The sequence below is a fragment of the Macrobrachium nipponense genome, chromosome 1 (genome assembly GCF_015104395.2).
Source record: "Macrobrachium nipponense isolate FS-2020 chromosome 1, ASM1510439v2, whole genome shotgun sequence".
Classification (NCBI taxonomy): Eukaryota; Metazoa; Arthropoda; class Malacostraca; order Decapoda; family Palaemonidae; genus Macrobrachium; species Macrobrachium nipponense.
Window position 1 is genome coordinate 61,083,027 of NC_087200.1, and position 20,364 is coordinate 61,103,390.

General features: G+C 40.3%; 1 protein-coding gene across 3 annotated transcripts in view; it reads left to right on the top strand.

Annotated features, from left to right (window-relative positions):
• Window positions 1-20,364, top strand: part of LOC135219345 (spartin-like) — a 275,523-nt gene that overhangs the window by 18,964 nt on the left and 236,195 nt on the right. For all 3 annotated transcript variants that reach the window (XM_064256022.1, XM_064256024.1, XM_064256023.1), the window contains exon 3: window positions 5,814-5,944. In XM_064256022.1, the coding sequence (XP_064112092.1) occupies window positions 5,814-5,944 (131 nt within the window). The remainder of the gene's footprint in view (window positions 1-5,813; window positions 5,945-20,364) is intronic.

Consider the following 20,364-nt stretch of genomic DNA (forward strand, 5'->3'; position numbering starts at 1 on the left):
TGTTGACAGCGGTCTGTGGGAAGTGTTGAGGGATTGGTTAAGTTATTTAAGTAGTGTGTTATTGGTTTGTTGCTGATTGTTGTTGGGTTTGATGTTTATTGCTTAGGAGTTGTTGTGCTGTAAGGTTTTTGTTGTTGTATGTGAGTTCCTGTTAGATTATATGTGAGTTGTTGTGGTTGAGGGTTGTTGTTGGTGTTGTAAGTGGGTGTGTGTGTTGCTTATTTTGTGTTGTTTTTTTGTGTTGGTAATTATTAGTGTATTGGTCTTTTGTTGTGTTGTTGAGTTTATGTTGTTGTATGTGGGGTTGTGGTTGTGTTCCTTGGTTGTTTGCTGTGTTGTTAGGTTGTGGTTGTGTTCCTTGTTTGTTGTTTGAGTTGTGGGGTTATGGTCTTGGGGTGTTGTGTTGTTGGGTTGTGGTTGTGTTCCTGTTTTGTTGTGGGTTGTGGTCTGGGTTGTGGTGGGTATCTCTATGACCTCAACCGGCAGACAGCACAGCATAGCCTTGGAGTATCTGGAGTTGGTAAGTACACATAGGTATAGGTCAATTGTCCTGCATGTATGCTGTAGTGTAAAGAAGAAAGTGTGACTGGGGTGAGTCGGGCAGCTGGAGTGAATAGGTTTATGTGGGGGGGATTTAGCTTGTTTTTTTTTTTAGCTTGTGATCCCGCCACAATATTATATTTATATAGTTATATATATATATATATATATATATATATATATATGTATACTATATATATAGATATATATATATATATATATATATATATATATGTGTGTGTGTGTTTGTGTGTGTGTGTGATATATATATATATATATATATATGTGTGTGTGTGTGTGTTTATAATATATATATATATAGATATATATATATATATATATATATATATATATATATATATATATATATATATAGATATATATATATAAACACACACACACATATATATTAGAGCCCCGCACCTCAATGATAATTCGTTCCAGAAGTGATGAGATGCCATTTTGTCGAGATCTGAATTAATTTTTCCCATAAGAAATAACTAAAAATGGATTAATCATTCTTGACCACCAGTTATTACCATAACCTTGCCTTTTTATACAAAACATTACCCATAAATACGCATAAATTACAAGTAAATAAGTTCAGTATTAAATAACATACCATTTAATGAACTTTTTTCATTATTAAATATAAACTGTAGTAAAATGACTGCCCTTCATATGCCCAATTCGGCCATAATACGTTGGTTGACTGAGTGCCATAGGTTAGGCTAGGTACATAGTATGTGCTATAAAGGGTAGGCATAATTATTATTGCTAATAATTAAACATTGAAAATAAAGTTTAATTCTTACAGGAAATTAATAAAATATTAAAAATAAGCCAAATTATGTCTATCATAAACTTCAGAAGAATTCCCTAATTTAAGTCGCTAGCTAGTGGCCGTGAGCAGCCATAAACAGACATAAACAAACCATCGTACAGAGTCCACTGGAATACTGTATACAAAATAACTTTCAGTATGTGTTATGATAAACTTTTTCTCATAAAATATCCTTGTAAAATAGGGGCACTTTTCATAGGCGCTTTGTGCTCTATAATGTGATATTATTGGCAGAGTAATGCCCATTGGAAGTAGATCCTCATAAGTGTAGTCCTTTAAATTGGAAAGAATCCCAATATTAAGGATAACCGAGAGCTATCGATATCGCAAAACCCTTTACGTAATTTGATTATGAAATACTACCGAGAAAGTATTGCCCCTTAGTAAACAAGGCTCAAAGTCCAGTGTGACTGGGAACTACGAATTATGAGCATCACAACTTTCGTAAGTCAAGCATGAATAATAAGCAGACTGCAAAATGTTTTGGTAGGCAAAAGCACTGTCTGAAACTGACAAAAAATACATGTTGACTTTTTTTTTTTTTTTTTTTTTTTTAATGTACTACGTTTATAAATAAAGTAGCTGCAATTCTTAAACCCAACCTTCTTTCGTAAATTAAGTTCCATTCGACATCTAAAGACAGTGATATTGTCGGTAAAATGAAATCGGCAGATATTTTAAGAACGTAAACAAAACCAGAATGCAAATGGCAGATCTCTCTGTTCGTATTATAATTCGATAATATGGTAATAATACATGCAATATGATTAGATACAGTAAAACAAGTTATTTTATTAAAATGAGCATTATTCTCAATACACAAATATTTATTATTGACTTTTGCTAATGGATATGTGTCAGTGTAACAACCTAACCCAAGCAACAGAGAGCTCTCTCTCTCTCTCTCTCTCTCTCTCTCTCTCTCTCTCTCTCTCTCTCTCTCTCTCTCTCTCTCTCTCTCTCTCTCTCTCTCCCGGTTTTTAAAATTATGGATAAAGCTATTGTAAACCTGTAGTACAGACATAAATCAAGAAATGGCTGATTGCCGACGTCATTTGTCATCACTATAAAAAGAAGAAAAAAAAGCAAAAGCGCAGGCGAAAATGATGTTCAAAACTATCGAAATCACACTTAACGCTTCTACAGTCAAGTAAGTGCTGTGCCACTTTTAAACCCAACTTTGTTCATTTACAAGAAAGTTTAAATTACATATCTTCTATCAGCCAAGTGTAATGTCAATGAAGATATCGATAGCAGCCGAGATTTTGAGAATGTAAACAATATTGAATGCAAATGGCATACGATGACAGTGCTTATATTCTGTAAAATATGTTTAACGTTAGGCTTATAGACCTTTTCGATTTTTAGAATTACGGAATAGAGATCCTACTCTTGTAACAAAGTGAGAGCTTGCTCATCCTAATGTCTAATTATGGTAATCATCCACAGTAATTGTTGTAATTAGTTATTTTGTTTACAGTATCAAAAGTTGTATCGCTAGTGATTCACTTGAATAACCTATGGATTTTACCATTATTAGGTTACAGTGTTGATAGTTTGTAGATAGTTGTGACTGTAGCTAACGATTGATACAACTATCAACACTTCAAGGGTTAACCTATCATTAAAAATCTCACAACATTTTAAGGTTGTCCAGAATGCCTCATACATTATAATTTTCAATAATCTTAAGTTCAGTTGTAGTTCTTATCGTTTTCCTCACCAAATGAACACGGGAACAACGTCCGCTAGCGGCGACTGACCGAACCACTTTTGTTTAAAAAAATTGTACGATTCCTTGGGTTGGTTTCCAGATTTTTGGTTGAGCTCAGATGCATCATTTACTCAAAATTTTCTGTCGAAATCCGATTATTTCAAGTTCTAATACGATCGAGGTCCGGGTCTCTACTGTATATGTATGTAATTTTTGTGAGAATTTTTTGTTACAAAGTGGTTAGTATGATACGTGTTATAAATTACTTTTTCTGCAAAGATTGTTTGAACATCTCATGAGATGCACGTCAAGTATGGTCTCTGTCTGCCCCCTCCTCCTTTTTCAGTCTTCAGACTGCTGAAAAAAGTTGGCGTCAGGATTCTCCTAAGGGTTATTTTTTATTATTCCCAAGAGCATTCCCCTTACCTTTAGCGGAGACACCTGTTTTTGTTCTCCTTATTTGGATTGAATTAGTACCAGGAGAAGTAGTTGGTCAGTCACAAGGTTCTCACTCGAACTTTAGCAATTGGTTTATCTTTATTAGGCAGTCTTGACAGAGGTTGCCCTTGTGCTAATTTCAAGTTCATTCTTCTCTTCCTTTGGGTAGAGTCATGTCTATCACAAGCTGGAACTGGCAGCCAAAGCAGGTAAGGCTATATAGTACAGAGTAACCTTTCTATATTTTTTTTGTTAAATTATAGAAGCAGATATAATTCTGACAAGTGTTAAAACATTGGAAACACAACTGGTGGAGAACTGGTATATTAGAAACACATCCAGGCAACTATTCGATCTTTTGTTTGAATGCCGACTCGCCCATCGGCGTTGAGATGGAAGCTATCTTTAACAGTAGATAAGTATCCAAATAATAGATTTTATGAAAATTTATATATTTATTACTAAGACTATTTATTTCAAAATATATGAGAAAGCTTTTGTACCATACTTCCTAATTACCATATACAGTAGTCCCCCCATATTCGTAGGGAATGTGTACCAAATCCGCCCCCGTGAATAGTTGGAACCCGAGAATAGTTGGAACTCCTATAAAAAGGCTTTAAACCTCATATGTATTTTGTTTGTTAGAAAAACCCACTAAAATTTTTTGTACCTGGTTTATTTATTAGTTTTATCACAAAAAGTGCATTTTATGATGAAACTGATAAAAAGAACAGGAATTTGTGGATATTTTTCATAGAAAAATACTGTGAATAGCGGAATTTTCCACAAATAATGTGGGGAAATGTTCACGAGAGAAATCTGCAAATGCGTGAGTCCGCAAATTTGGAGAACGCAAATACGGGGGGGGGGGGGGGGGGGGGGTCGGGGGGGGGGGGGGGGGGGGTCTGCATACTCACATATCATGTGACTTTTGAAGACCTAATTTTGGAGCTAATTTTAAGGGGGTCGCATCATACACGAGATATAAAACTAAAGTAAGTAATAGTCACATAGTATTAGTATTGTATGAAAAAATACAAACATAATGAATATGCATCTTTTCCATGGATCTTTTAAAAAGTTGTGCTTTACTTCACCGTATCGAATGATATTGTATGTATTTTTATATTACTATTTGTTTGCATTATAAAATACAAACATATCAATCAATGTTTTGGTTTGGAAATCAACTGAGGGTGATTGCAAGTATTGAGCTCAAATCAGAGCAATTTTCTTTCTTCTAGTTAGCGCAAATGAATCTCAAGATATCCTATTTATGTTTTCAAGTCGAAATATCACTTGAATACTTATTGTTGTAAACAAAATTTAGTTTTTTTTTTTTTTTTTTTTTTGTTTTTTTTTTTTTTTTTTTTTTTTTTTAAACAGATTCCATTTGATATTTTCACTTTATTTCATCAGAATAATATGAGCTTTATGTATTTTATCTTTTATCAGAGTTAAAACAGGAAATGTGTTCTTTCATGCCCAATAGTTTTGATTAAAACGTTTCTCTCAAATTTTGCTTACGGTCGCATTCAATGGTAATATACCAAAGTTTGTGGGAGTTCGTCCATATTGCTGATGCACGATAATAGTCGTTAGCAGATCAACATTCTTTCCTCTGCTTCAGCTAGAACTTACAGCTTAAATTTTAGCTGTATATGCCCTCTGATCTTTTCTCCAAAGCGAGTAGGATATGATAATGCAAAAATAAATTAGTCCTATTCTCCTTAATGTCATTTGTAACATAACAATAGTGATTTTTCACTATCGTGCGATGGTTGAAATCAGCTGTTTCAGGCTGTTATGTGTTTACATAACAGGTATTCTATAATGTTACTAATGATACTTGGCATTATCTTTAACTGTATTAAACTTAACTAGAAGATGAGATAGATAAAGAGATGGAGGGAAAGGGGTTAGCCTAACTAAAAAAGGGAATAGAGAAGAGGAGGAAAAGAGGTTAGCCTATTGTTATTTGGTCCAGAATATTTAACTCGCATGATATGCGAGATAGCTACATGGTGAAATTTTGGGGTAGAATGATATGCGAGATTGCATGTTACTCAATTTTATACAGTAATTATTGTTCCAGAATATTCAATAGCAGTCATGTTATTTAGGTGTTGATTATGGTTACCATTTAGTTCACTCTATTTTTTGTCAACAACACTTAATATAGTATCTAAGGGTAGATTGTCTTTCATTGTAGGAAGGTAATAATTTTTTTTTATGTAATTTTATTATAGTACTGTAACTGACATTATTTTTCAGGCTAGTGCTATCTTACAGAAGGGTCTGTCCTTAATTGATAAGGCATTGAACATCAAGGTTGAATCTTTTGATTGTGGTGCTGAGGAAATCCAACTGTATGCAGAGATGCAGAATAAAATGAGATGTACAAGGTAAGTAACTACAATGTTATTTCCATAGGGTGTAGTGCTTTCATACACATATTCTCTTTCTTCCATCCCTAGCTTAACAATTGATTCATAGTGCAACTGCAAGGTTGCCCTCCTGTTACACCTTTCAAACTTTTTTACCATCAATTTAGGTTTCAGCGCTGGACGACCTATAGGTGTCAGCACTTAGGTTTTGGCCTAAATTCTATATTTTAGTTTATTCTATAGTGTTATTAAAGTATGACGGTCAATTTCTTTCTTATTCTTTTTATATATAAGCCACTTTGTTTACAGGTGGTTAGATGTATTGTATCGGTTGTTTGATTTAGGTGTTGTAACTATAATTATCTTCTTGTGCTATGTACTATACTCATTTTGAACTTTTTTAGGCTGTTAGAATAAAGCATTAGCTTAAAATTGTTGTTGTTTGCTAGTGATGGCTAGACCTTTAGCAAAATTTAATTTAACTGCCACATTGCTGGTGAAAGTAGTGAGTTAGCCCACCTTATACAGATGTTTTAAACTTTAATTTTGCCTCACCCTTTATTGTAAGCATTGGGCAGAGGCAAAATTTTTTTCTTTATTGCTGCTGCATACATTTGTTTGCCTATTTTTATGCCCCTCTAGTCATTGCAATCCAGGATCTGCAGCAAGAATAGTTAGTAGTCGATCTTCCATAAGCCATTTTGGTTGTTTCCAGGAAACTACCATCTTGTTCAATTCTAAGGCTTTTAAGAAATGCTGCCAAAATCTGGTGATGGATCAGTGCATGCATCCCTCGTTTCAAAGTGTGATAGTGGTTGTGCAGGGTTAATGACAGATTCTTAGAAAAGAGAACCAGTTTTCTTATCCATGATGATCTTCAGAACAAGAAACTGGTTCAGGGCCAACTTCATGAAATATTGGCCCTTATCACCTTTCAGTCTTCATTTTTCTCTTAATAAACCCATTACTGCAGCCTTATTTTGTGTCTGTACTATTCAGACACTACATAAGAAGAAATACAATCCTGACTACCACTGAAGCTTTCTCTTAGTATGTCTTTAGTTGTTTTAGGATTTTTTAATTGGATTGTGCATTATGAATGTTGTTCAAAAGGACAAGGCTTCAAGTGAACAGGGTAGATATGTAGGCTGTGAGCAAGTGCTTGGTCACTTGATGACTTCATATACTGGGATTCCTCACTGTTTTTCTTACTTATGCAAGGGTAAGGTTTGCAGTCCTAGTTCACTAATAAGGAGTAGGCTAGCATTGGCAGAGAAACTGAAAGTTTCAGGAATGGCATGTTTCCTGGTTTCATTGGGTGCAATTTGGGGGAGAACACTCCCTCTTTGACACTGCCAAACCTTGGTTCATTTTTTGAGTGAGAGGGTCATGCATGTGGAGAAGGTTGTCATGTACATGCTTTCCAAAGATGACTGCCCATGATACACATTCAGTTGTCTCCCATGGTGGAACCCCTGCTTGTGCTTATGTCCACCTCCTGCTCCTGCTTTTCCAGTTCATCCTTTATCTGAGGTTTCCTATGAAAAAGAGCCTCAATTTCAAAGTTTTCTGTTTTTTAATACATTGTTTCTTATTTTTATGCCTCTGCTTGGAAAGTCAACCACAGTGACCCTCCTGTTACTATCTTTGGCTTCTACACTGGGTTTCAAGACCTTTATCTTTTGCTTGCCTGACACTCATCTTTAGTCATATCTGAGAGAAGAGGAAGAGGGACACTTGGCACCAGGGTAAAGTGAAGAAACAGAAGCAGTCTCTTCCTCCCCTCCAGTCAGTTACCTCCTCCCACTACTGTGTCTGTGTGGCCATATAAGGAATAAAAGAAGAGAAAGCATACCAGATACAGTCCCATCCCGAATTACGTGTTTGAATTGTGCACTTCCCCTTTTATACGGTCGCTAGTTCTCAAAAATAGATATTAATAAACATTACCTTAATATAATTTATCTAGCCCTAAATCCCTAAAAACCGCACCAAAATTTACCACATTGGCAACCCTGTTACCTCCTATTCTGTCCGCCAGTTGGCAACACTGCTGTTGACAGGCGCCCGTGTTGTTTACATCACTGCCGCTCTTTATAAATATCCTAAACCTTTTGTGCCTTTAAAGCTCTCATTTATTGTTAATGCAGCCCTATGTTAATTACCATTCACATATTATATCCACAAAATTAGAGAATTAACTTTTATTTCTATTGTGGTATATATTTTATTTTGACGAACAGTCCAATGGACAGCCAAGATAATTCGATTCTTCCTTCTGCCAGCAACATCAGGAATTGCCTGGCTTGTGGGACAAGGATGAGTAGTAGGGAGTATGAATGCCATGACTTTTGTAGCTGTTGTCGTGGACAGGTTGTTTTACTTGACTTCTCGTTGCGACTTATGTAAATCTTGGTCTGATGAAGACATGACGACTTATATTAAACATCAAAGAATCTTGCAGCGTAAAAGATTGATTAAGGAGAAAAAGAAATCGGTAGCTAAACCTGTATCTAATGATTTCCTTGACGTGCGCCCATGGTTCTGGCTCTTTGGTTTCCCTATTGTGTGATTCTGATTCCGAATTAATTGATGCTTTGTCACCTGTACAACTGGTAACTAATGAAGTCGTTTCTGATTTTGATTCAAAGTGTTTGGCGATGGAAACTAGTTGGAAGAAGAAATTTGAAACATTCATTATAGCATAGTTTAGATAGAGACATTTCAGCTAAGTTTAACAAGCTGTCAGAGAATTTTGAAGTAGCTTTTACTAGGATGTCTTAACACTTTTAGATTAATTTTCAGCTCCTCGTTAGGTACCTGTTGACAGCACCGGACCACCGAGAACAATTTTAAAACTCCCGCGCTGCCAGCTGAGTAAACTCGCCACCATCCTCCTGCTCTCCCATTGGTTCCTGATGCTAGTCACCCCATAAGATCCTGCTCTCCTATTGGTCAGCATCTACCCCTTGTGCTTTAAGTATTCTATTGGTAAAAGGATGCTGTAAATTGAAAAAATTATTCATGCAACACATTTAATAAAAAAAAACATTAGGTAAATGTAGAATAAAGAATAGAAATGAATGGTTATTATACTGTTTGGTAGTTTCAGTAGTTGAAGAGAGATAATGAAAATTTATGGCTTACTGTGTAAAGTGATTGCTTGGCGATCGTTCGATACTCGTAAGTGCTGGATGTAAACAGAAGTTTGGAAGCTTTTTTTTTGTTTGTTTATTATAGTTAATGGTTAATTAATAATTATTTGAAATGAGTACATGCAATACATTTAATAAAAAAAATTGTGAATTAGATATCATAAAATATAAAATAAATCAGACTGCCAACAAATACGTATTTTTTAGAATTATTCTTCTGGTTTAATATTACGTTACATATATGTTTCATTATAGCTGTCAGTAACTCGGTATCTCCATTAGGTAAAGATAGAATAAAGAATAGAAATGAATGGTTATTATACTGTTTGGTAGTTTCATTAGTTGAAGAGAGATACTAATGAGAATTTATGGCTTATTGTGTCATAGGAAAAGTGATTGCTTGGCGTTCGTTCGGTACTCGTAAGTCGGTAAGAGCTGAATGTAAACAATCGATTGGAAGGTTTTTTTGTTTGTTTGTTTGTGTATTATAGTTAATGATTAATTAATAATTATTTGAAATGAGTACATACTGATTGTTTATAAATTTTATTGGCATATTCTAAGCTTTTAGCTTCTTAGGTTTAGATATCAGAATCATAGACTAGGCTACAGTAGCAACTGCTAACATAGGCTAGGCTTATTGCTAAGGGACATATGCTAAAGTCCTAATATATGCAGTAAAAATGAGGTTGAACATTACATGCTGTTGAATATTACTCAAGTATGTACAGTATTTTGCCTTTTTGGAGTCATATTTTTTCCGTCGGATCGGCGTCGTAAACGTAGAACATGTGTTTTAGGCCTGGAAATATAATTTACTGGGGTGTTTTTGGAGGGCTTGGAACGGATTAGCCATTTTACATGTAAAATGTGTTCCAAGATACGAAAACCTCATGATACGAAGGGCGCCTCGGAATGGATAAATTTTGTATCTCGAGGTACTACTGTATGTGGGTCCTCGGAGATCTTTTAATGTATGTCAAGGACTCCGGGTTTGTTCCTCCCGATGCGCCTCTTTTTGAGAAATTCTGCTCATCTATTTCAATTGCTTCTGTACATCAGAACGAGCTTGCCACTTCAATGCAGGCCTTTCTCATTTCTATAAGGCGTAACCCGTATTTGTTGCAGTTACCCTCTTCTGTTTCGGAGATTCAGAGAAACTGTTTATTGTCCTCTTCTCCTTTTGGTGATTCCCTTTTTGATCTGTCTGTACTTTCTGAGGTTTTGAAAGAACATCAAGGTGATGCCTCTTCCCAAGCTCACTGGACCTTATCAAGAGCTTTTTCCTCGGGTTTTCCTCCCATTTCTTCAAGGAGTAAGCATAATTGTAGTGCCAGACCTGCATCTTCTGCTCCAGCCCAACAACCTCCTTCTTCTGGCTCATTTTTCCCGAGTATAGCTCAGATTTCTGGCACCTCGGCTTCCTCTGGCGTTCAGCCTTTGAAACGCAGGAGAGGTTCTTGACGTGAATCTAAGGGCAGAGGAAGAGCTCAACCTTCAGAGAACCTTCTTCTTCTTCCTTGTCTGTGTGTAAGAATTTTCAGAGGTAGGAGTCATTACCTCACCCAGAGATCTCAGTAGGAGCTTGTCTATCTCACCATTGGTCAGCTTGGCAGGAGAGAGCAGTGGATGCTTGGGTAGTGGAGGTCCAGAAGGTAGGTTACGAGATCCCTTTTGTTTTGAAACCTCCACTTTCCAATCGTCCTCTCGAGTTCAGCAGTTATTCCCCTCACTCAATCAGGGATCGAGCCTTGGAGAAGGAGCTTTTGGCCCTCTTGGAGAAGGATGCCATAGAGTGAGCTCCTCCTTCTCCCGGGTTTTACTCAGGTGTTTGTAGTTCTAAAGGCCTGGGGTGCCTGTGCCCTATCATAGCTCTTTCGGTCTTGAACAAGTTCATTCTAAAGTCCAAGTTTCGGATGGAGACGGTTCAGACTGTTTTTTCATCCGTCAGGATGGGGGACTGAATGATTTCCATCGATCTGCAGGATGCTTATCTGCAAATCCCCATCCATCCGATGAGCAGACCTTACCTTCGGTTTTGCAAGGACTCGGGAGTTTTCCAGTTCAAGACCCTTTGTTTCGGCCTCACCACTGCTCCACAGGTCTTTTCTCGGGTGATGGCTCCTGTTTCAGCTATTCTGCATCGGTTAAATGTAAGGATGCTTTGGTATCTGTACAATTGGCTAGTCCAGGCCAAATCTGTAGAGAAATGTCTCCGGTCAAGGTAAATAGTTCTGTCTCTTTGTATTGAGTTTAGCATTCTTGTCAACTTCGACAAGTCCAATCTAATCCCTTGCCAGATCATGACTTATCTGGGGATTGTTTTGAATTCCCAGATTTTGTACATGGAACTTACCCAGCAGATATATACTTAGCTATAGACTCCGTCATCCCCGACAGAAATTCGAATTTCGCGGCACACGCTGCAGGTAGGTCAGGTGATCTACCGCCCCTGCCGCTGGGTGGCAGAAATAGGAACGATTACCATTCTAGAACCAGATTTTCTCTGTCGCGGTAGTGTCAACATATGTTGTTGCTACCTCCTGACTTGATTTTCGTTTTTTCATCGCCATCGACCTTCTGGGCTGTCTTTTGCAGGGAAGTACTGGGTCTTTGGTTTGGCATACGCTTTTATTAACTTTTTAATGAATTTGGCTTCGAAATTTTGAAGAATATATTACGTGAAACTACCGAATTTTTCGGTAGACACTCATATATTTTGCAATAAGGGAAATATTGATATTTTTTTTTTTTCACTAATACGTGTATAAGTGTTAGAACTTGATGAAGGAAATATAAGATCTAACTTCCTACTTTAGGAAGTCAGAAAGCATATAACTAGATACGCTTCCTTTAGAAGCTTTAAGAGCTCTCGTTCTAACGAGCAGTTAGAGTATTGACAAATTCTAGTAGTTGTTGCATCCTCATCACCTTCTTACTCCACAGAATCTACAAATTCATATGTGCAAATTTGAAGATTAATGGATGGAGCTCAAAAGGCGAGCTCTAAAAAGGTAAGAAGTGAATATAGTGTTCCCAGTGCAGTGGAGGGTGCGTCTGATCGGCTCCGTAGCGCTTCCAGGCCTAGACCTCTTCCAAACTCCCAGACCCAGTGGAGGAGGAAAGTCGACAGCCGCAGGAAGGTTAGGGAGAACCCCCACCGGTCAGGCGTCCCCTCGGCAGGTTCTGTAGAACGTCCCAGACTGCCAAGGATAGCCATTGATAAGGCATCCTTAAAAAAGTGCGTCTCTTCATCTTACATCCGAAAAGACGAAGAATGTATGTTTGGAGTTTCGATGATCTAGCGCGTTCTCTGAGAGCTAAGAGAACACTGAGCAAGAGCCAGCCGCTGCCAGGAAGCCGCGTTCCAGCAAGCTAGCGTGAGCTACGTTCCAATAGCCAGCAGCCAGGCGCGTTCCAGCTGACAGACTAGCGCGAGCCGCGTTCCTACAACCAAACGCGAGCCGCGTTCTAGAAAATTTTTCTTGGCGCAAGGCGCCTTCAAAGAGACGAAGCGCCAGCCTGGCGCAAATTGCGCCAGAAAAACAGACGGCTAGAGCAAGGAGCCTTATAGTAGAGTGGCAATCAGAACGATCCTTCCATTGAATGTTTCCGAGCAAGAGGCTCTTTCTAAAAGGGGTCTAGTAGGCGCTCGGAACTATCAGGGCGCACGGGACCTTCCACGCAAGCGGAACGTTCCAGGAGCGAGTCTCCTTTCTAGCGTGCGGAACATTCCAGGCGCTAGGTGCAAGGAGCCAGGCGCCAGAATATTCCTAATCTTCTTATGAGAGAGAGGTCAGTCGCGAGGCTCCTCTTTGAGTTTTCAACTTGAGCAACTTTCCCCTGGCAAAGGTGCAAGATGTCGCACAGGCGGCCGTCGCTTTTGCCAGAAGGATTCTGATACTAAGAGAAGCCATTTTTTTTCATTATTCAGAGGACTCTCTCCTTCATTCATGCTCTTCCCTCGTTATGAAGAGGCAAGAGCTTTGGGAGTTTTCTTATAAGAAGCTCATCGACGTTTGGGTATGATGGCGGATAGGAAATATCTACTTCCTTCCGTAAACCCTACAGATGAACAGGAATTCTGTTTCTTCCACGATTTATGAGGAAATCATGAAGATTTAAAGAGTTCCTGGATTAACTTCCTTCCTTAAGGAGAAATATATACTCTTTCTATCGTTCTATTAACGAAAAGAACGAAGATAGTAAAAATTTTTCCTTTCTCTATTTGCCTCGGCAGAGAAAGAAGGTAGTAGAGTATCTGCTGTATGAGAATACGATACGGCAAATCATAAGCACATACCGTAGTTACTTCTTTGCCGAGCAACCTCAATTACCAGTATCCTTCCAAGAATTTCCTAGGAAGGGGGACTACGCTTAAAGGGATTGTTAAGACAACACCTACTTAGCTTCTAGATTTATCGAAGTCTTGTTTCGCTTAGATATGCATTATAAGAACTTCCTGAAGTTCGATAATAATTTTATAAGATTCCTTTATTAAATGGAGTAGCTGGCAACTCTGGAAGAGTAAGGCCAGTCGGCTAACGAGACTGCTATCGCTTAGACACCAACGCAGTATCATGTAGGTGTCGGTCATGAGTGGTCGGTTACATGTCTCTCTCCTGCGGGATGGAATGACTAACCGTGTCTCTCCCCTACAATCGTGGTTTTAGCCTCGGATTGAGGGGATAGTTAAGCAAACATAAATAAAATATTGTCTGCCTTTTGCTAAGAAGCTTTCAATAAGAAAGATATTACAACATTTCAATGCTGTTTACCGTAGGTAACATTTTTAAAGGATTCTAACGCAGCGGAACTCTATATTGTATAATGCTCTCATGCTTACGAAAGCATGGCTTATTAGAGTACATGCTTAGTGAGAAGATGAATGTAGTAGAGAATTCACTTTAAGACTACGGTATGGTCAAGTCTTATGCACATACCGAGGTTAACTACAGAATTCCTAGTATCCTTACAAAGGTTTCCTAGATTAATGCTGTTTACCACAATGTGACAGTATTATAAAGGATTCTAATACGGCAGAGCGCGATATATATAATTCTCTCATCCTTTCGAGAAACGCGCACAACCTTTTTAGAATCGGATATTGCTCAAGAGAAGTTGGGTGAGTCGGATGGGAAACATTCTCTTAGTGGCAGAAGTTGTTGTTTCCCTGAATGGACCTATTACTACGTATATAAAAGTTTTTTCCCACTGAGAACGGAATTAACATGTGAAGGATGTCGGGTACCATAAAGGCATAGATGTTATGGCACATAACCTAAAAAGAACTAGAAGGAAGCGCCAGCCTGGCGCAAATTGCGCCAGAAGCACCATCCAAGATATTTTCTCGTTTTAGCGAGTTATTAACCTAAGAGTCCAGTAGCCTCTCGGACAGCAGGCTCGGTAACGGCAAGATTCGTTCCTGATTTCGTTACCCAATTAATCGAAAAGGGGTCGCTTACAAGGAATGATGAAATGATTTATTTTAATCACTTAGGCCAATTCCACGACTCTCTCATATCGCAAAGAGCATCGAGAATCTCTTTTTTCGCTCCTGTTCGCGTTAACAAAAGAGAACCTATTTGGGAACAGACACGGAACGTAACGATCCTTAAGAGGTTCGATGCAAGATTTTGCATGTCCGTGAGAACCTTCTCGATCGAAGATGATAACTGTTAACGTATGTCTAACATTTATTGAAAAGAGTTGTGAGAACCTACGGAAAGTCTTCTTCATAGATCTCTTTGTAAGGTAGAAGACGAACAGGCTTCCTTTAGACTGCTTCTTTTTCCTCGAACCAAGAAAGGTAGCAATATAAGACATCTTTAAATTTAAAGAAGGGGAATAAACTTTAGTCTTTTTCCCCCTAGTTATAAATTCTTAACAGATATTAAGATAAATGGGCGTCAAAGGAAGAGAGGATGTATGCCTCATTTTGGCCTTAGAGAGGTTGGATTCACAGAAGTCACGTTCTTCTCACAGCATGTTTCGTAAGGCTTTTCCAAGAGTATCTGGATATTCTATCAGAATCTATTATAAATATACCTATAAAACCTCTCCACTCTGAGTCTGTCCGCGTGCAGACTGACCAGAAGTGGACATGAATGAGAGGTTTTTTCAAGGTAAATGACAATAGTCATGGCTAAGACATAGAATTGCTGCAGATCGGGCTAGATGGAATGAGGAAACTGTCCTCTTCCGATACCTCTGTGAACCACATAGCGAGGTTTTTTTTTTTTTTCACTTTCAGAGGGAAGAATCACCTATGTATATATCTGCTATCAAAGAACGCAGTAAAAGGCTATACTCTGTCTCTACAAGGGGAATTAGAGATAACAGAGGATTAAGATCTTCGGGATCTTATACGATACCGCAATACGACAAGAGTAGGATATCATGTACTTCGAATGGGATCTTTTTGTGGCCACAGATTCCGTGTTCCGACAAAATGGAACTGCTGCTCATCAAACTTCTTTGAGGAAGTTTATGAAGGAATTCTTTGTTTCTCTTAGCCCTAAACGACCAAGAAGACAAGTGAATTTTTTGTGCATTGGAATCTCGCATCAGATTCAATGGAGACTCGGCAATGGGTTCTTGCCAGCATAGTATGTCTGGCAAAAGATAGAAGTTTCGTTGCCCAGGCAGGGTACTTACATTTTCATCTACAGAAGAAGAGATGGTTTAAACGTTTGCCTACAGAGTCTTTGGGGTGCGATGAGGCCTCAAATGCTTCCCAGAAGGTATTCAGAAGGATTCAATAAGAGCTAGAAATCAGGGTTCCGCCCAATTTCAGCTCAGAGTCTCCTTTGACTTCCAGACTCCTTCCCTTCCTTCGGGCAAGGATAGGGAAGATTCTGCAACGAGGAACCTCATCAACATGTAAGAAGAGATCTCGTTAGCAAAAGAAGTGTTCACGAAGGATCCTCCTCGGAGGAAGACTATTCTCTCTCGTATTGTTAGATATCCTGTCGTCTACTGGGTGTAGCTGACTAAAATCACCTCCCCTTGCCAGGGGCCAAAAGCTCAAAGGGGAAGAATTTCTTCCACCCTTCTCCAGTCTCCTGATAAACTATGTGGTTGTTCAGGACTCTCGGACAATGTAGCGCCAGCCAAGCGCCAAATGCCAATACAGGCGAAAAACGCCAGAGGCGGACAGTTCCAAGGAACTCTGTCATGGTCGGATACTGAGAAGGAGAGGGCCTCCAACCTGGCGCAAATGCGCCAGAGGCGAACAAATCGGACAGATATAAGAGTGTCCGATGTGGACATCGCCAGACAGCCTAGAGACTCTTCCAAGCTCGAAGCTCCAGCAAGTGTGGAGGAGCCAAGCCAGGCGCGAGGCGCCAGCCAGGCTCTAGGAGCCAGCCAGGCTCTAGGAGCCTAGCCTTGAAGGAGCCTGGCACCTGGATGGAGCCTGGCTGGCTCCTAGAGCCTGGCTGGCTCTTAGAGCCTGGCTGGCTCTAGGAGCCAGCCAGGCTCTAGAAGCCAGCCAGGCTCCATCCAGGTGCCAGGCTCCTTCAAGGCTAGGCTCCAGTCAGGATTGAGGATCCATCCAGGCGCAAGGCTCCTTCCAGTAAAGAGAAACCTAAAGCTCTGTCATGTAAGAGGGCTAGTCCCCATTGATATGATACAGGTAAGGCTCTGCCATGTAAGTGGGTCAGCCCCCATTGGCACGATCCGAGAAGGCTCTGTCGTGTAAGCGGGCTAGCCCCCATTGACATGATCCAGAAGGGTTTGTCAGTCATAGGTCCCTACCTCGCTGAAACTCTTGAGGCATGCAGACTCATAGACAGTAATCATGAAGTCTTCTGCCAGGCTCCAGGTGCCTTCCAGGCGCAAGGCTCCAGCCAGACGCGAGGCGCTAGCCAGGAAGGAGGAGCCAATCAGGCACCAGCCAGGCGCGAGGCGCCAGCCAGGCGCAAGGCGCCATCCAGGCGCGAGGCTCCAGCCAGGCTCTAGGCGCCATTCAGGCGCAAGGCTCCAGCCAGGCGCGAGGCGCTAGACAGGCGCTAGGCGCCTGCCAGGCACGAAGCGCTAGCCAGGCTCCAGGCTTCACCCAGAAGAGATCTATATCAAAGAACGCCCTGGCCTTCTTTGAGACATTGTGATCTCCTAAGCACTTGATAAGTGCATTGATGATTCCTTCAAACAGCTGAGAATTAAAAGCGCATGAAGTGCGAGCTTTTCCGAATTCTTGTTCTTTCCCTAACAATATGTCATAAGGACATATTAGCTGTCACATACGGGAGATGTAACTCTGGGTTGACTTCCCATTATCCGAAGGATGTCAAGATAACCTTCGAGGGATCCTTCTCTCTTGGTTGATACGTGTCTGCGGATACATTGCTGGGATAGGGAGCAGATACTGATCCTTAAACTAGTGAGTTAAATTTTATTTAACGTCGTGTTTTTTCTTTGGGTTGTTTGAAAGGAGTTTGTAGATAACTCTTTTCAACTTAAGCACTAACCCTCGTGTTAGGATCAGGTGATCGGGATCGGTGTTGTGCTCCTTAATTATGCCACTAGGCATAGGCATATTGTCATGTAAGAGGCTCTGTCGAGTAAATGGATAAGAACCCATCGACAGACCCACAAGAACTCTTAGCCATAGGTCACATCCTCGCTGAGGCTCTTGAGGCGAAGCAGATTCCTAGGCATTAGCCATGGAGTCTTCCGCCTGATCAAGTAGGAACCAAGGTTTTATTTATTTATTACCTACAACGTATGTTGTTTACCTGTCTATTCAGTAAATAGTTGTCTCTTTCCCACCACCAAGGGTGTCAATCAGCTAAGTATATATCTGCTGGGTAAGTTCCATGTACAAAAATGATATTGTTAAGATACAATAAAGTTTTGTACATACTTACCTGGCAGATATATACTTAGCTATAGACTCCGTCATCCCCGACAGAAATTCGAATTTCGCGGCACACGCTGCAGGTAGGTCAGGTGATCTACCGCCCCTGCCGCTGGGTGGCAGAAATAGGAACGATTACCGTTCTAGAACCAGATTTTCTCTTCCACCTGTCTCCTGAGGGGAGGTTGGGTGGGCCATCAATCGTATATATCTGCCAGGTAAGTATGTACAAAACTTTATTGTATCTTAACAATATCATTTTTGAGGGCTTCTCTCTCTCAGAAGCAGATAGAGGTCGTCTTAGAATGAGGTCCCTTCAGTCGTCAACACTTCGCCAGTCATGGGATTTCGTGTCAGTGGACACGATAGTTGCCTCCTCTCCACAATGTTGGAAGGATCTCCGTTGGTGGATGCGCACCTGGGCTCCGAAGCCACTTCGGGCCTTTGGTCAGAGGAAGAGAGGATTATATCAATAAATTGGAGGGAACTAAGGGCAGTGTACCTAGGCCTTCTTTCATTTCAGGATCAACTGTCAGAGTCGGTTGTAGCGACATAATCTTCGTCAACAACACCACAGTATTCTCGTACTTAAGAAACCAAGGTGGCACACAGTCGAACCTTCTCACTCAAGAAGCCCGATCAGTCCTGTGTTTGGCAGAAGACAGGAAGATTACGTTGGTTCCTCAGTTTATCCTGGGCCATCACAACATCTTAGCAGACGCCTTGTTGAGACCGAATGAAGTTCAAGGGTCGGAATGGACATTTTGCCAGGAAGTCTTCGACAGCCTTAGAAAAAAGTGGCCTGTCACAGTCAATCTGTTTGCCACCCCACTGAATTTTCGGTGCCAGATCTTCGCCCCTTACCCTTACTAGACTCCTCATAGTGCTGGGACAGACGCTCTTTTGCAGGACTGGGAGGGCCTTCAAGCCTATGCATTTCCTCTATTCCCTCTGGTGAGGTCAGTCCTCAACAAAGTGAGGGCAACCAAGTGTCTGGATCTCACCTTGATCACCCCCTTCTGGCCCCAGAAGGAGTGGTTTCCTGACCTACTGGAAGCACTGGTGGAGGCCCCCATTCATCTGACAGAGAGACCAGATCTTATCGAACAACCCCATTTTCATCGGTTTCATCAGAGGCTCCACATGCTTCATCTTCATGTCTGGAGACTGTCAGAAGATTCTCCAAGCACGAAGGGTTCTCCTCCAGAGTGGCTCGACAGTTGGCTCTTGCCAGACGGCAATCAACCAGAGTAAATTATCAAGCTAAATGGTTGGTTTTCAGACGGTGTAGGTCTCAAGGGCATTCAATTTCTAGACCTTCCTTACCGAAAATAGTGGAGTTTTTAGTTTTTTTACATCATGATGGGCCTGTCACCTTCATGCATTAAGGGTTATAGGTCGATGCTTTTCTATGTTTTTAAGGCTAGGCTCCCTGAAATCTGTTCCTCTTATGTCATTAGAGATTTAATTCGATCTTTTTCCTTATCTCGACCCAGTCCGCAGTGTTTTCCTCCGACATGGGATGTTAATAAATTCCTTCAAGCCTTAAGGTTCCCTCCTTTTGAGCCTCTGAATATGGCTGATTTTAGGGACCTCTCTTCTAAAACACTCTTCCTTGTCTCGCTGGCTACAGCCAAGAGGGTGGGTGAACTGCAAGCACACACTTTTCTGGTTGCCAGATCTGGACAAGACATGATTTTGTCATACCTTCCCGAATGTGTTGCAAAGACTGAATCATATGATAATCCCATTCCCAGGTCTTTCGTTCTGAAGTCGCTGGTCGACTTTGTCGGTAATTTAATTGAGGAATTAGTTCTTTACCCTGTTAGGGCGCTCTCATGCTATTTACATCGCACGAAGGACATTCAGGGTTGTCCCTGTCATCTGTTTGTTTCACCCCGAAATGTCAAGAGACCTTTATCAAAGAATGGTGTTAAAACTGGCGGTTCGGCTGCCTGTGAAGGCCAGGCGACGAGAGCACACAGTATTAGATTCTGGTGATATAAGTTCACTCTCAACATGGTTCGGTAGTCACGTAAAGCCGTTGGTCCCGTTGCTGAGTAACCGCTGATTCCATGCGATGTAAAAATGCCATTTAAACAAACACAGTATTAGAGCAGTTGCTACATCAGTAGCTTTTATGAAGAACGCCTCAGTCGCCAAGGTGTTTGAGGTGGTGACTTGGCGTTCTAATTCTGTTTTTGCCTCTTTTTACTTGAGGGATATTTCTCTAGTTCTGGGCGACCTTCGTTCTTTGGGCCTGTTAGTGATGGAAGGACAGGTCGTCAGACAGGAGTAGTAGGTAGTCTTCCTGTTTTACATTTGGTTGCTACCTGTATCTTATTTTTGTTGTATATGTATTTTTTATTTGTGCATTATAAGTTACGGCAGGTTTTGGTTTAGTTATAATGGGAATGAGGCAG